General features: G+C 40.7%; 2 protein-coding genes across 2 annotated transcripts in view; one reads left to right on the forward strand and one right to left on the reverse strand.

Moving 5' to 3' along the window:
• The window catches only part of LOC144682622 (PI-PLC X domain-containing protein 1-like), a 705,325-nt gene that overhangs the window by 608,548 nt on the left and 81,016 nt on the right, over positions 1-15,761 (reverse strand). The window lies entirely within an intron of this gene.
• cyfip1 (cytoplasmic FMR1 interacting protein 1) overlaps positions 1-15,761 on the forward strand; it is a 218,662-nt gene that overhangs the window by 90,902 nt on the left and 111,999 nt on the right. The window contains exons 14-17 of the mRNA XM_078545117.1: positions 4,097-4,263; positions 6,132-6,279; positions 8,219-8,372; positions 10,715-10,871. Coding sequence (XP_078401243.1) covers positions 4,097-4,263; positions 6,132-6,279; positions 8,219-8,372; positions 10,715-10,871 — 626 coding nt within the window. The remainder of the gene's footprint in view (positions 1-4,096; positions 4,264-6,131; positions 6,280-8,218; positions 8,373-10,714; positions 10,872-15,761) is intronic.

Here is a 15,761-nt window from a genome sequence, read left to right on the forward strand (position 1 = left end):
AGTGTACATCCAAATACTACTAAAATGTATTGAGGTTTCTGCCTCTACCACTCTTTCAGGCAGTGAGTCCCAGATTCCCATCACCCTCTGGGTGAAAAAATTCTTCCTCACATCCCCTCTAAACCACCTGCTTCTTTCCTTAAATCTATGCCCCCTGGTTATTGATCCCTCCACCAAGGGGAAAAGTTCCTTCCTGTCTACCCTATCTATGCCCCTCATAATTTTATACACCACAATCATGTCCCCCCTCAATCTCCTCTGCTCCATGGAAAATAACCCCAGTCTATCCAATCTCTCCTCATAACTAAAACTCTCCAGCCCAGGCAACATCCTGTAAATCTCCTTTGCACTCTCTCTAGTGCAGTCACATCCTTCCTATAATGCGGATTCCTGAACTGCACGCAATACTCTAGCTGTGGCCTAACCAGCATTTTATACAGTTCCAGCATAACCTCCCTGCTCTTATATTCTGTGCCTTGGCTAATAAAGACAAGTATCCCATATGCCTTCTAAACCACCTTATCTACCTTAAGGGACCGGTGGACATGCACACCAAGGTTCCACTGATCCTCATTACTTCCCAGGGTTCTACCATTCATCGTGGATTCCCATGCCTTGTTTTCCTGCCCCAGTGCATCACCTCACACTTATTCAGATTAAATTCCATTTGCCACTGATCAGCCCATCTGACCAGCCCGTCTATATCCTCCTGTAATCTAAGGCTATCCTCCTGACTATTTACCACCCCATCAATTTTCATGTCATCTGCGAACTTACTGATGAACTCTCCTACATTCAAGTCTAAATCATTTATATATACCACATACAGCTAGGGACTCAGCACCGATCCCTGTGGAACCCCACTGGACACAGGCATCCAGTCACAAAAACACCACTCGACCATCACTTGTATAATGCGAATGCTACTGATCAGCCTAAACCTGAATGCTGTCCAGGTGTAGCTGGATGCAGGCATGGGCTGCTTCGGTATCTGAGCAATTGCAAATGGTACTGAACTCTCTGCAATCATCTGCAAACTTCCCCAGTGATGAAGCAGCTAAAGATGGTTCGGCCTAGGACACTATCCCGAGGGCTGAAATGACTGGTCTCCAACAACCACAACTCTTCCTTTGTGATAGGTTTACTCCAACCAGTGAAGAATTTGCTCCCGATTCCCATGGACTTCAATTTTGTTAAACCTTCTTGATGCCACACACAGCCAAATGCTTTATTGATATCAAGGGCAGCCACTCTCAACTCACATGTCAAAGGTTGATGGAAGGCAAGCAGGAAGATGAGGGATAATTCATCATGGTCGTGGTCCTGCCACTCAGCCAATTCTGGACCCAATTTGCCAAATTGCCTTGGATCTCATGGGCTCTTACCTTCGTTATCAGTCTCCCATGCGGGACCTTATCAAAAGCCTTGCTGAAGTCCAAGTAGACTACATCAAATGCATTGCCCTCATCTACACACCTGGTCACCTCTTCGAAAAATTCAATCAAATTGGTCAGACATGACCTCCCCTTAACAAAACCATGCTGACTGTCCTTGATTAATCCCTGCGCCTCCAAGTGTAGATTAATTCTGTCCCTTAGAATTGCTTCCAGTAGTTTCCACACCACTGAGGTTAGACTGACTGGCCTGTAGTTCCCTGGTTTATCCTTTCCTCCCTTCTTGAATAATGATACCACACTGGCTGTCCTCCAGTCCTCTGGCACCTCTTCTGTGGCCAGAGAGTTATTGAAAATTATTACAAGCTGTTTATTACTACCCTGTTATCTCCTCCCTTGCCTCATTCAACAGCCTGGGATACATTTCATCCGGGCCTGGAGATTTATCTACTTTTAAGCCTGCCAGACCACTTAGAACCTCCTCCCTTTAATTATATCACAATCCTTCTGCCTGATTTCCATACCCACATTGTCCTCCTCACTTCTGAACACTGACACAAAGTATTCATTTAGAACCCTACCCACGCCTCCTGGCTCCACACAAGTTACCACTGTGGTCCTTAATGGGCCCTACTCTTTCCCTAGTTACCCTCTTACTCTTAATGTACTTGTAAAATAACTTTGGATTTTCCCTTATTTTACCTGCCAATGTTTTTTCTTGCCCCCTTTTTGCTCTCCTAATCTCCTTTTTAAATTCCCCCCCTACACATCCTATACTCCTCTAGGGCTTCCGCTAGTTTGCGCCCTCAGTATTTGCCATAAGCCTCCCTTTTTCTCTTTATCCAATCCTGTATATCCCTTGACATGCAGGGTTCCCTGGATTTGTTGGTCCCACCTTCATCTTTACTGGAATATGTTGGCCCTGTACTCTCCCTATTTCCTCCTTGAATGAGTCTCACTGATTTAACTAAAAGTAGCTGCTCCCAGTCCACTCAGGCCAAATCATATCTGATCTTATTAAAATCGGCCTTCGAACTCTGCATTATTTTTCCACTCAGCAAGATGCTTGCTCCTGCAATTGTTCAGCCCTGTTTGGACTACAGAGGAGCCATAATGTAAGGCAACATGTACTGGGACAACCTTTCTTGAATTATTTGCAGGCAAATACGCCTGCCACCCCAGTGTATTTTGAACACTGCATGTCAGTCTCCAAATTTTAAACCAAATGCATGTTCATCGTTCCTGCAACTCCACGTTTGAATCTCTCCAAATTACATCATCTGTGACCATGACCATGGTGAATTATCCCTCATCTTCCTGCTTGCCTTCCATCAACCTTTGACATGTGAGTTGAGAGTGGCTGCCCTTGATATCAATAAAGCATTTGGCTGTGTGTGGCATCAAGAAGGTTTAACAAAATTGAAGTCCATGGGAATCGGGAGCAAATTCTTCACTAGTTGGAGTAAACCTATCACAAATGAAGAGTTGTGGTTGTTGGAGACCAGTCATTTCAGCCCTCGGGATAGTGTCCTAGGCCGAACCATCTTTAGCTGCTTCATCACTGGGGAAGTTTGCAGATGATTGCAGAGAGTTCAGTACCATTTGCAATTGCTCAGATACTGAAGCAGCCCATGCCTGCATCCAGCTACACCTGGACAGCATTCAGGTTTAGGCTGATCAGTAGCATTCGCATTATACAAGTGCCAGGCAATGATCATCTCCAACAAGAAGAAATCTAACCATCATCTCTTGACATTCAACAACATTACCTTTGCTGAATCCCCCACTATCAACATCATGGGGGTTTCCATTGACCAGAAATACTGTGGCTACAAGAGTAATTCAGAGGCTGTGAATTCTATAGCAAGCAACTCACCTACCGACTTGCCAAAGCCAGTCCGTCACCTGTAAGGCACAGGTCAGAAGTTAACTCCAACTGAAAATAAGAGTCAAAAGTGATTTCTAGGCACATAAACAGTAGGATATATCGTCTCCATGGAATTTAGTTTCTCTTTTGCCAAAATTTCCACTTCTTGAAATGTGCATGGAACATTTCCAAAGGCTTTGCAAAACCATCTTCGTTAATGTAAAGTGCACTTTTGCTTGTATTGAAGGTGGAATTAAATGCTTTGCTGCACATACCAAGTTAAAAGGTGATAATGTTGCACTTCCAGTACAGCAGTCTGAATGCAATTTAAAGAATATTACATGGCTGGCTTTACAGAGCTGACAGTAGCAGCTGAAATTGCAGCTTAATTAATGGATGAAAAATACCCACTTGGGAAAAGGCTGCATTACCTTAGAAAAACTGGCATCATGAATTGTTGATGGACAGGCTTTTAATAACCTGAAGACTCTTGAATGATGTTAGCAATGAGCGAACTGAGTTTGGTTTGGAAAAATGTCTAGTCTTGATCAGGAAAATAGCAGTTTTGTCATGGTGAAATTAATGGGTGAAAAAATAAACTGTTAACTTTGTCTCTGACTAATTAAACTGCTTGTTTTAAAATTGGATCATATTCTGTGATAGCTGTGAGTGATTAAAGAGCATTCCTGAGATAAAAATGCCAAGCGTAGAATGACAGTTTTAGCTTCTTCCAATATTTAACTGCTTCCACACAATTAAAAATAGCATTCTAATTTTTGTATAAAAGAAGTCGGTTCAACAAAATTAAACTTGGCCTATCTGTTTTGTGCTGTAGGTTATTGCAATGATTAAAGGACTGCAAGTGCTGATGGGTAGAATGGAGAGTGTGTTCAATCATGCAATTCGACATACCATTTACGCTGCACTCCAAAACTTTGCTCAGAAAACACTTCGTGAACCTTTGCGTCAGGCCATCAAAAAGAAGAAAAATGTGATTCAGAGGTTTGTCTAAATTGTGCATTAAATGTGGTGATGCTCCTTTTCATCAGTTTTCCACTTTTCTGGAGAGGAAAATGTGTCACTTTATGTTGATGTCAATCTAAATATGCATCTGTAATGATTGCCATTGTCTTCTTGTAGAACGACATTAGCACTCAGGGATAGTTTGGAAAATAGGAGTGGACAGTAGGATTGGGAATGAGACTGCACTAATGCATTGGAACATTTGTTTTCAAATTGGAACCTGAGAGTCTTAGTGGGTAGCAGCGGGATCTTGAAAGGGTGTGAGGTCATTAGATTTTGTATTTGAGCGCTTGCTATGTTACTTTTCCTGCATTTGATTTAAAAACATTTTCTGGAATGCTAATGCTGTTTTCATATAAATACATGTAAGGTTTTCTCTGCGCCCCTTTAAGGCAGGAACAGACTTGGCAGGGAAGCTTTGTTGTGTGTGGCAGTTGCAACCTTGTGCTTGGTCGATTAATTCACTAAAGATTGAAATGTAATTGATTTACTTTTTCAAATACTGAACATGCTTCTGTTCTATTTGTCAATTTTAAACTGTTCATTATAAATAGGGGAGATGGTGATAATGTCACTGGGCTAGAAATCCAGAGGCCCAGGCTAATATTATGCAGACCTGGGTTCAGATCCCACCATGGCAGCTGGTGGAATTTAAGTTCGATTCAAGCTAGTCTCAGTAATAGTGACTGTGTAACCCACCTGGTTTCACTAATGAAACTATATGGAAAGAAATCTGTCCTTACCCGGCCTGGTCCACATGTGACTCTAGATCCGCAGCAGAGTGGTTGATTCTTAACTGCCCTTTGAATTGGCGCACCAGTCAGTTCAGGGGCAGTTGAGGATGGGCAATAAGAAATTTTTGACTGCTGCCTTCACACATTTAATGATCAATTTCAATTAAAAATATTAAGACATGCATTTATGAAAAATACATTCTTGGTCATCTCTAAATACTGCAGATTTTATTATTGCAGAAATAAAAACAAAGTGCTGGAAAATCTCTGGTCCGGCAGCATCTGTGGAGAAAGAAGCAGAGTCCAATATGACTCTTCGGAACCTTTTCTACTGAGGAATCATATCCAAAACATATTTGCCCACGTACCATGAATAAAGAAAAAATATTTCAATGTATTTCCTGTTAATTAAAGTTCAGTTGGCTGCTTTAATTTTGCTTGTAACCCCTATAAAGTCAATGGTTGTAGCAATTATTTAAAGAAATTATCAAATGTATTAATAATTAAGCAGCCTTCGTAGTTTGAGTGCCTGGTTTGCCACGAGCAAAGCAGGCTGTAGTACTCCGCATGGGATTTCAGTATGTGCAGAGTGTAACAAGAAGGAAGGCTGTTTATGCTAAATTTAATACATTTTATAAATTAGTATTTAAACAATAATTAGTACTTAAACAATATAATTAATGATAATTAGTACTTAGACAATATAATGTATCAGAGATAAAGGTTGAAGCTTGGTTTACTCTGCGCTACATAATGATACCTGTACTAAGCTTGGAAGAGCACTTCCCAATGTACCAGTGCAATTATTTGTTTGGCCCACATCCATCACTAGCTAATCTGCATGCTGTAGTAATGCTGTGGAACACCGTATTCCTAACATATTAGCCAAAGAATTTTCTCTTTGAATTTGCCTCAAATTGTGTAACTTAGGCAGAAATATATGGAAAATTACCATCTAGGACAATTGTCGACCATTGTCTATGATTCGATGGTGTCATTCTTTACTGTAACTTTTCATAATTTCCTGCTCTCCATTGTGCAATTACACGGGGCTACCAAACAAATATGTATTATTGGAACTGATGCTGATACATTTGTCCTATGTTTGTCTAGCGTTCTTCAAGCTATTAGGAAGACCATTTGTGATTGGGAAGTTGGACAAGAGCCAATAAATGACCCTGCACTTCGAGGAGAGAAAGATCCAAGAGGCGGCTTTGACATCAAGGTTTCGCCCCGGGCAGTTGGACCATCCAGTACCCAGGTGTTTTTTCAATGCAGACTTCTTGTTATTAATCTCAGTTTCAAAGAAATTAATTTGAAGTCTAAGCCATAAATGGAAATTGAGCTCTGAATTGAAAATGAGATTGCCCAGGCAGGCAGTGGCAGAGGATGATGACACTAAATTGATGAAGTTGGAGAGCCATTTGGCAGAGAGAAGGATTGAGGATTTTGAAACATGGAGTATTGTGTAGTATGTTGTAAACTTTGGAACTGGGTTGACCTTATACTGGGTCTCTTCAAGTCCGGTAAATTCCTATGTTCCTATTTGTTTTAAAAGCAAAGCTGTCTCTGCATCAACCTCCGAGATAAATTTGAGTTATTGCTTTGTTGGCAGTTTGTAAGCATTTAATCTGTAGGTTTAGGCACAGGTCAAACTGCTCAATGAGAACCAAGATTAATAAGTTGTGCGCTGATCAATTGTGATTCCCTCAATTTCCTCGTGATTACGTGAGGAAGGATAGCTAGAACTTAAAATTTTGCTGCTTTTGTTTCTCTTGAATATTCCTCACTCATACTTGATTTATAACTTCTTAATGTGGCTTTTTACTAATTGGCTTTAAAGTTGAAATTATGAAAAGCTAAGCATCGTTGTTTGTGCTTTATAGATATAAATTTGTATCCAATTAATGCTTTGTTTTGCTTGAGCTGTGATCAAAAGGCTATTAACATTGAAATGCTTAATTGTTACTAACAACAAAATGCTTAACCCAGGCAATAGCATTTTGGCAGGATAGGAGCAATCAGTTAAATTTTAGTTCTAAGGGACTTGATTTACAATATTTTTAAAAAAAACTCACTATGTAGCCAGTATAATTTGAATGGTTACTACCCCGCCTCCCCCAGATATTACTCTAGTTTTTTTGTTTCGTAGCTGTACAATTACGGAATATCATGAAATGCATCATGCTTTATGCATTTTTGTTCATCTACCTTGTACATGGCACATTTTGATAAGGGTGTACAGTTGACAATCTAGAGAATTGAATCAACTCTCACCTGTATATCCTATGAATTTTAAAGGAAATTTGCTTACTTCTGCAGCAAGCATCTTGAAAGTGTGAAGATGGTCTTTATCCGTTCTTTCCTTTTAGCATGCTTTTATAATAATTTTAACAGCTCTTAGCCAATTTCTGTCTCTTGGTGGGAAAAATGCCTAATAGACCAATTGCCATTAGTACAGTTTAATTAATTATCCTATTCAGACCATGACAGTGCTATATTTTGAGGTACTGTCCTTTTAAGTGTAACTTATATTGCATGCTGTAGTAACACTGGTGGAACACAGTATTCCTAACATAATGGCCAAATTCTTTTCTGTTGCTACTTAACCAAGCTCTCACTCTCTGCTTTTCTTCCTAACTCTTAATGTCTGCTCTTGCCAACTGGTCTTAGTTGTACATGGTGCGCACCATGGCAGAGTCATTGCTATCTGGAGAACTAGCGAAGCAGCTAAAATCTCTGGGACTGGACAAAACACTCATTGCGATGAACACTTTTCTGAGGCGGTCCTACATCTATCCAACCATTTTAAACTTTGGTGGTAAGAAGAAAGCCTATTTTATTTTGTTACTGAAAGAAAGTCAGATTGTTCCATCATCGAAAGATTGAGTAGTAGAAAAATACAAAATTGAGTTGAATTTGAAGTGGGCTGTTCCAACCTAGCTACTATCCCTGTTTTAAATAGTAAACTTCTGTTCTGTAGATGCACTGTGGAAACATGATACTTTATTAATTTAAAACATCAATTTGGTTCAATTCTGGCTCTAACTGAAAATTTCTTGCTATGGCAAAAATAAACCTGAATGAGCAGGAAGTGTTCCCCAGTGGTGGAACAGTTTGGCTTTCTCCCTTAAATGTATAATGACTAATGTGCCCTTTACTTTTTCTTTTTTTTTGTTTTACGTTTCCTGCTGATGTAGCTCTACATGGTTAGAACTATGCTAGAGTCCCTCATTGCTGACAAAAGTGGCGCAAAGAAAACCTTGAGAAGTAGTCTTGAGGGCCCCACCATTTTGGCGATAGAAGAATTTCACCGGCATTCATTCTTCTACACTCACTTGCTCAATTTCAGTGGTAAGATATCGCTTCCACAGGAGACAGTGGGGTGGGGCAGACTTGTATTTTGACCTTATGCCATTAGAGATGTTTTTATTTATTTTCAAACCTGTTAATGGGGAATGTGAAGGAATGCATAGAAGGTGAAGCAGATATTTTATTTGCAGGATCACTAAATGAATATTCGGTTCTGTTGCTTATTTTTAATGAATAAAGTTCCATTTTAGACATTCAATATGCCCGCATAAGAAACATAAGAAAAAGGAGCTGGAATAGGCTTTACGGCTCTTCGAGACACTTCTACCATTCAGTCGGGCCATGACTGATCTTCAGCCTCAATTCCTCTACCTGCCTGATTTCCCCAGATCCCTTAATTCCCTTGGAGCATGTGGATTTTAATCAGCTTAAGATCTGAAACCCTTGACGAAGCTGAATTTTGAAGTCTCTGTTGCAATATCCAACAACACTGAAATACTTCAGTTATTTTGCTAAAATATGGGAGCCAATAGGGCTTGTTGTTTAATGCAGTGACTGTATCCAGAAATTTATACTTTGCTTGTTTTTGTCAGAGATGCCAATTTCATGGTTGTTAACAGCCCATTTGTGTTTTTTGATAAATTCCTCCTGCCCCACCCAAGTTTTATCTTGATATCTTGAATATAATTTAATTTTTCTTTTGAATTTTTACCACTTACTCAAAATATAGCTGAAAGTTCAAATAACAGAGCTCTTTGACGTAGAGCTACTGCATTGAAACCAAATTATTCATTTGAAGAAAGGCAAGGAAAGTGTAATGGTGCATCCAATTGATAGGTCAATTGACTCTGATATTTACCCAACAGCAGCCTTGACTAAAGAACACAACTTATGATACTCCTCATCTGGATAAATATAATTCCTTGTTCCTAAACACTTATTTAGTTCAGAGGAAATTAATCATTTTAGAAATATTAAATTATTACAACTAAGGAAGCTGTACAATGAGTTAAGGCAATGGTATTTAATAAATTCAAAAGGCAGGATGCATTTTCCAAGTAGGAAGTGAATTAGTTTTCTGGCTATCAAAGCTGTGAATGTGAGGACTGTTCTACTTATTTTAGTCTTTAGTTCATTGGTAACAAAGAACACATTTGTTCTGTGGTGCATGGTTGATGGAAACATGGAACTTGTAAACAATAAATAATCCTTTGAAGAGAAATTGTATCTGTAAACCTCTATCTCATGAGTTGAATATTACTGCCTGTGGTGTAAACTACTTCACTTATGCTTAAATTACATCTTGTACTATTATGAATTTTATAAATTCATAGGGGCCATCTCAACCTTTTTTGTTATGGCAAATACATGGTAAAAGGAATTCCATCAATGCATTAAACGCAAACTTTGATGGCTGGATAAACACAAGGTGTGATATATTCTTATCTTGCATCAGCTTCCTGCATTTTTGCATCCCTTCCCCTCATTTCAAGTAAAACTCAGATGATTGATAAATGGGATATGTAAACTTTTGTTTTTCTAGTTGACATACATTTAAAGTTCTCCTTTTAAGAGCTCTTTTATACAAGGTGGAGTGGCCAGGGAAGCTGCAGTTGAGTTGCAAGCTTGATCAATACTTGTGTCTGGTTTGTCTCGGATGAAAAGATGCTGCTCTTGATCAGACCGTTGTGTGCAGCATCCAGTGCAGGTGTTAGTCCAGTCAGGAAAAGTGCTAGTGCGTTTCCTTTGACTTGCATTTTGGTATAAATTAATGATAGCACGAAGTAACAGCCATAGAAAACTGAGAGTGTCTGCAATCGCCTTTCCGTCAACCATGCCCAGGCTTCAGAAAGCAACAAATATAATACTGAGAAATGTAAATAAGATGTTTGTTCTCATGCATACTTATTCTGGAATTGGACAAATGTTGTGCTCCATTATAGATATGAGCATAGTTTACAAGAGTCATTCAATGAAAAATATTTTGCATGTAACAACATGAAGTTTAGGAAAAACTTGTGATAAATTTTGTGAAACTTGCCTTTTTAACAGAAGTTATATAATTTGTACAGTGCTTCACTTAGTAGAATTGTAGCACATAGGCATATAACTTACAAAATACACTTTATATGAAATAAAATTCTTAGCTTGGTGCATCATGTTAAAAAAAAATTAAACCAACAATACTAGCTTATTTTCTTTTGATGTTAAAATCGTTTTATTCACCAGATGTCAGTATCTTGCAGACATCTTTTTTGAAAATAGCTTTAAAGAGCACACTACAAGTATGTTATGACTATTTCTAATCACTATAAATGTATAAAATATATTTGTACAAGTTTACCTCTATTTGGTGATTTGTTGTCTTTGAACCTTTTCTCAAGAAACCCTTCAGCATTGCTGTGACCTGTCTCAGCTTTGGTTCAGAGAATTCTTCCTTGAATTGACAATGGGAAGAAGAATTCAGTTTCCTATTGAGATGTCTATGCCCTGGATTTTGACTGACCATATTTTGGAGACCAAAGAAGCCTCCATGATGGAGTAAGACTTCAATTAATTTCATTGTCACTGTATATCATGATGAAATGATTTTGTTCCAGTAAAATTGAGTAGATAAATGTGGTTAATATTTTATGCTTGCTCCACCACTGGCACCGAACAATATTAGAGATGACCTTCAGCCTTCAATGTTATTCTAAGCTTAACTTTTTTGGGGGTCCCAAGAGTTGAACCAGTGCTCAATTTCCAGGATTTTCTGTTTATATTGCTATATTGCGGTGTCACATCAGACTTTGGTTGAATTTTCAACCATCTTGCCAAGGGAGGTGAGAGACTTAGAACTGGATAAGGTGCTCTAAGGAGGGGAAGTTGCCATAGGAGTAAGAGGAATGACCAAGGTGTGACTTGGTGACGATAGAGAAACATTGAAATGTCTTCATACGGTGAATTCAGTATTGTTTTATGCTCCCAGATCTGTGCCCATCTTTCCCAGAACTCCTTGTTTGAATCTGTCCAATAAGGTTTCCCCTCCATCATAATACTGAACCAGCTCTTATCAAAGTCACAAATGACATCCTATGTGTCAAAGAACTTTCCCTCCTCGTCCTCTTTTTACCTGTCTGCAGCCATTGAGGTGGTTGACCACATGATCCTCCTCCAATGCCTCCTCCACCGTTGCCCAACTGAGTGGAACTGCTTTCACCTCTTACCATTCTTATCTATTTAATCCTAGCCCGAGTAACACTTGCAATGGCTTCTCCTCCTGCTCCTGTACAATTACTTCTGGTGCTCCCAAGGACCTATCCTTGGCTCCCTCCTACTTCTTATCTATCTCCCTTGGTGACATTATCCAGAAGCATAGCACTGGTTTTCATATGAACACTGATGACACCCAAGTCTACCTCACCATCACCTCTTTGGACTCCTCCACCGTTGCTAAAGTATCATACTGCTTATCTGACACCCAGCACTGGATGAGCTGAAATTTTCCCCAATTCAATATTGAGAAAACTGATGCCATGGTTTTTAGTCCCTGTTCCAAACTCCATTCCTTAACAATCGACTCCATCCCTCTCTTTGGCAACAGCCTGAGATGAAACCAGTCTGTTTGCAATCTTGGTGTCATATTTGACCCTGACATGAGCTTCTGACCTCATTCGTGCCGTACTAAGACCACTAAACCCCATCTCCGTAACATCGGCCTTCTTCGCCCCTGTCTCAGCTCATCTGAAACCTTCATTCATGCCTTCGTTATTTCTAAATTTGACTATTTCAATGCCCTGTTGACTGGTCTCCCAAGTTTTACCCTCCGTAAGCATAAGGTCATCCAAAGCTCTGCTACCCATGACTTGACTTGCACCAAATCCCTTTCACTTATCACCCATGTGCTCACTGACCTACATTGGCTCCCATTCAAGCAATACCTTGGTTTTAAAATTCTCATCTTTGTTTTCAAATTCCCCAAGGCCTTGCTTCTCTTGATCTCTGTAAGCTCTGCCAACCCACAATCTTCCGAGATACCTGTACTAGTCTAATTCTGGCCTCTTGAGCATCCCTGATTTTGATCTCTCCATTGTTGGTGGCTGCACCTTCAGTTGCCTTGGCCATAAGCTCTGGATTACACTCCCAGCACCTCTCCACCTCTCAGCCTCACTTTCCTCCTTTAAGGCACTTGTTAAAACCTAACACTTTGACCAAGCTTTTGCTCATTTCAATGAATATCTCCTAATGTGGCTTGGTGTCATATTTTGTTTTATAATGCTCCTGTGAGTTGCCTTGCAATATTTTATTACTTTTATGCAGCACCTTTTGATGTAAGCTGCTGCTGTTTGATTAATTTTGAACAAAATAAAACCTTGTTCAAGAATTTTCTTCGGACCATGTGGGTTGTGTTATCGAACTCTTTCAGAAATTGAAGGTGACCCCTGTCCAGATTGATATTTGAACAGTTCAGCATCAAAAATGCAGGTTATAATTTCTTGAGAAACAGCATTCATCTTCTGATCATTCACAGTTCTGCAGATCCAATTTATTGACTAAGTACGCTGAAGTATCAGATTCTTTTTAATTATTTTGGTTGATTTAAAATGCATTAGCAACAACAACTTGCATTTATGTAGTGCCTTAAATGTAGTATAACATCCCTAGGCATTTCACAGGAGCATTATCAAACAAAATTTGACACCGTGCCATGTAAGGGGATATTTAGAAAATGCGGTAGGTTTTAAGAATTGTCACAAAGGAGGTAGAGATTTGTGGAGGGAATTCCAGAGCTCCAGAGGATAACCAGGGAAAGAGTAGGGCCCATAAGGGACCAAGGGGGCAATGGGTGGAGCCAGAGGACATCGGCAGAGTGTTGAATGAATACTTCCCATCCGTCTTCACCAAGAGAATGAGGATGAAGGTATGGAACTCGGGGAGAGAGACTGCGAGGTTCTTGAGCAAATTGATATAGGGAGTGACAAGGTATTGGAGGTGTTGGCAGGCTTAAAAGTGGACAGATCTCCAGGTCTGGATGATTTGTGTCCCAGACTGCTGAGGGAGGCAAGGGAGGAGATCGCAGGGGCTCTGGCCCAAATCTTTAATTCCACTCTGGCCACGGGGGAAGTACCAGAGGACTGGAGAAGAGCTAATGTGGTTCTGCTATTTGAGAAGGGTGGTGGAGATAAGCCAGGGAACTATAGACCAGTGAGTCTCACGTCAGTGGTAGGGAAACTATTGGAGAAAATTCTGAAGGCGAGAATCTATCTCCACTTGGAGAGGCAAGGTTTGATCAGGGATAGTCAGCATGGCTTTTTCAGAGGGAGGTCATGCCTAACAAATTTGATTGAATCTTTTGAGGAGGTGACCAGGTGTCTGGATGAGGGTAGTGCAGTTGATGTAGTTTATATGGATTTCAGTAAAGCCTTTGACAAGGTCCCACATGGGAGACTGATAAAAGGCAAATGCACATGGGATACAGGGTAATTTGATAAGATGGATTCAAAATTGGCTTAGTTGTAGGAGACAGAGGGTGATGACAGAAGAATGCTTTAGTGACTGGAAGCCAGTATCCAGTGGCATACCACAGGGATCTGTGCTGTGTCCCCTATTATTTGTCATTTATATAAACGACATAGATGACTATGTTGGGGGTAGGATTAGTAAGTTTGCGGATGACACAAAGATTGGCCGGGTGGTTAACAGTGAGGTTGAGTGTCTTGGGCTACAGGAAGATACAGACGGGATGGTCAAATGGGCAGATAGGTGGCAGATGGAATTTAACCCTGAAAAGTGAGGTGATACACTTTGGAAGGAGTAATATGACAAGGAAGTATTCAATGAACGGCATGACATTAGGAAGTTCTGAGGAACAAAGGGACCTTGGCGTGTGTATCCATAGATCTCTAAAGGCTGAGGGGCATGTTAATGGGGTGGTGAAAAAGGCATGTGGGACACTTGCCTTTTTCAATCGAGGCATAGATTACAAAAGTAGGGAGATCATGTTGGAGTTGTATAGAATCTTAGTGAGGCCACAGCTGGAGTACTATGTGCAGTTCTGGTCACCACATTATAGGAAGGATGTGATTGCACTGGAAGGGGTGCAGAGGAGATTCACCAGGATTTTGCCTGGGATGAAACATTTAAGTTATGAAGAGAGGTTGGATAGACTTGGGTTGTTTTCGTTGGAGCAGAGAAGACTGAGGGGCAACCTGATCGAGGTGTACAAGATTGAGGGGTGAACAGGGAGGATAGGGAGCAACTGTTCCCCTTAGTTGAAGGGTCAGTCACAAGGGGACACAAGTTCAAGGTGAGGGGCAGGAGGTTTAGGGGTGATGTGAGGAAAACTTTTTTACCCAGAGTGTGGTGACGGTCTGGAACGTGCTGCCTGGGAGGGTGGTGGAGGCGGGTTGCCTCACATCCTTTAAAAAGTACCTGGATGAGCACTTGGCATGTCATAACATTCAAGGCTATGGGCCAAGTGCTGGTAAATGGGATTATGTAGGTAGGTCATGTGTTTCTCACGTGTCAGTGCAGACTCGATGGGCCGAAGGGCCTCTTCTGCACTGAGATTCTGTGAAAGGTGAACCAGGAGCCAATGTAGGTCAGCAAGCCCTGAGGTGATGGGTGAATGGTATCTGGCGTGAGTTAGGATACAGGCAGCAGAGTTTTGGATGGGCTTAAGTTTATGGAGGATAGCTATAAGTCAACATGCACATTGACACTAAAAGTTAAATTTTCATTTTCGCAATAAATGGGAAAGGGGTATAATTGTTTAAGTTCATTTTCTCAAAATGCAACATATTCCATTTTTTTTCTCATGCACACTCTTGCTCTATGTTTCACACTTTCTCTCATACCTACCTATTGATAGATATACATTTGAGCTCAGAAGCCTGCCAGTTACAGTACCATCTTTGATATTAAAATACTAGGATGCTAGGTACATTCCCACAAGTGTGAAAGGTAAGGGAGTCCAAAACGGAGATCCTTGGATGACAAGGGAGTTGGAGATTATGATGAAATAAAAAAGGAGAGTATATGATGCATGTTCGGTGAGTTCTTCAGCAGAAAACCACCTCAAACACAATAGGTTGAGGGGAAAGGTGAAGAGGAAGGTAAGACTGGTAAAGAGAAAGAGCATAGGAATAGCATGGCAGTCAACATAAAAGCTATCCAAAAATGATCAACCAGCATGTAAATAGTAACCGGGTAGTTTTAACAGTGAGAGATTGTGCGAAGAGGGGCCATTAGCTAGAGGATGAGCTGCAGCAGGGCCATGAGCCACAGAGGGAGCAGCAGTGGGGCCAGGAGTCGGGGCAGCGGCGGTACCCTGAGCCACAGAGGGAGCAGCTGTAGGGCCAGGAGTCGGGGCAGCGGCGGGGCCATGAGCCACAGAGGGAGCAGCAATAGGGCCAGGAGTCGGGGCAGCCGTGAGGCCACAAGCTGCAG

The sequence above is a fragment of the Cetorhinus maximus genome, chromosome 7, assembly GCF_964194155.1.
Source record: "Cetorhinus maximus chromosome 7, sCetMax3.hap1.1, whole genome shotgun sequence".
NCBI lineage: Eukaryota > Metazoa > Chordata > Chondrichthyes > Lamniformes > Cetorhinidae > Cetorhinus > Cetorhinus maximus.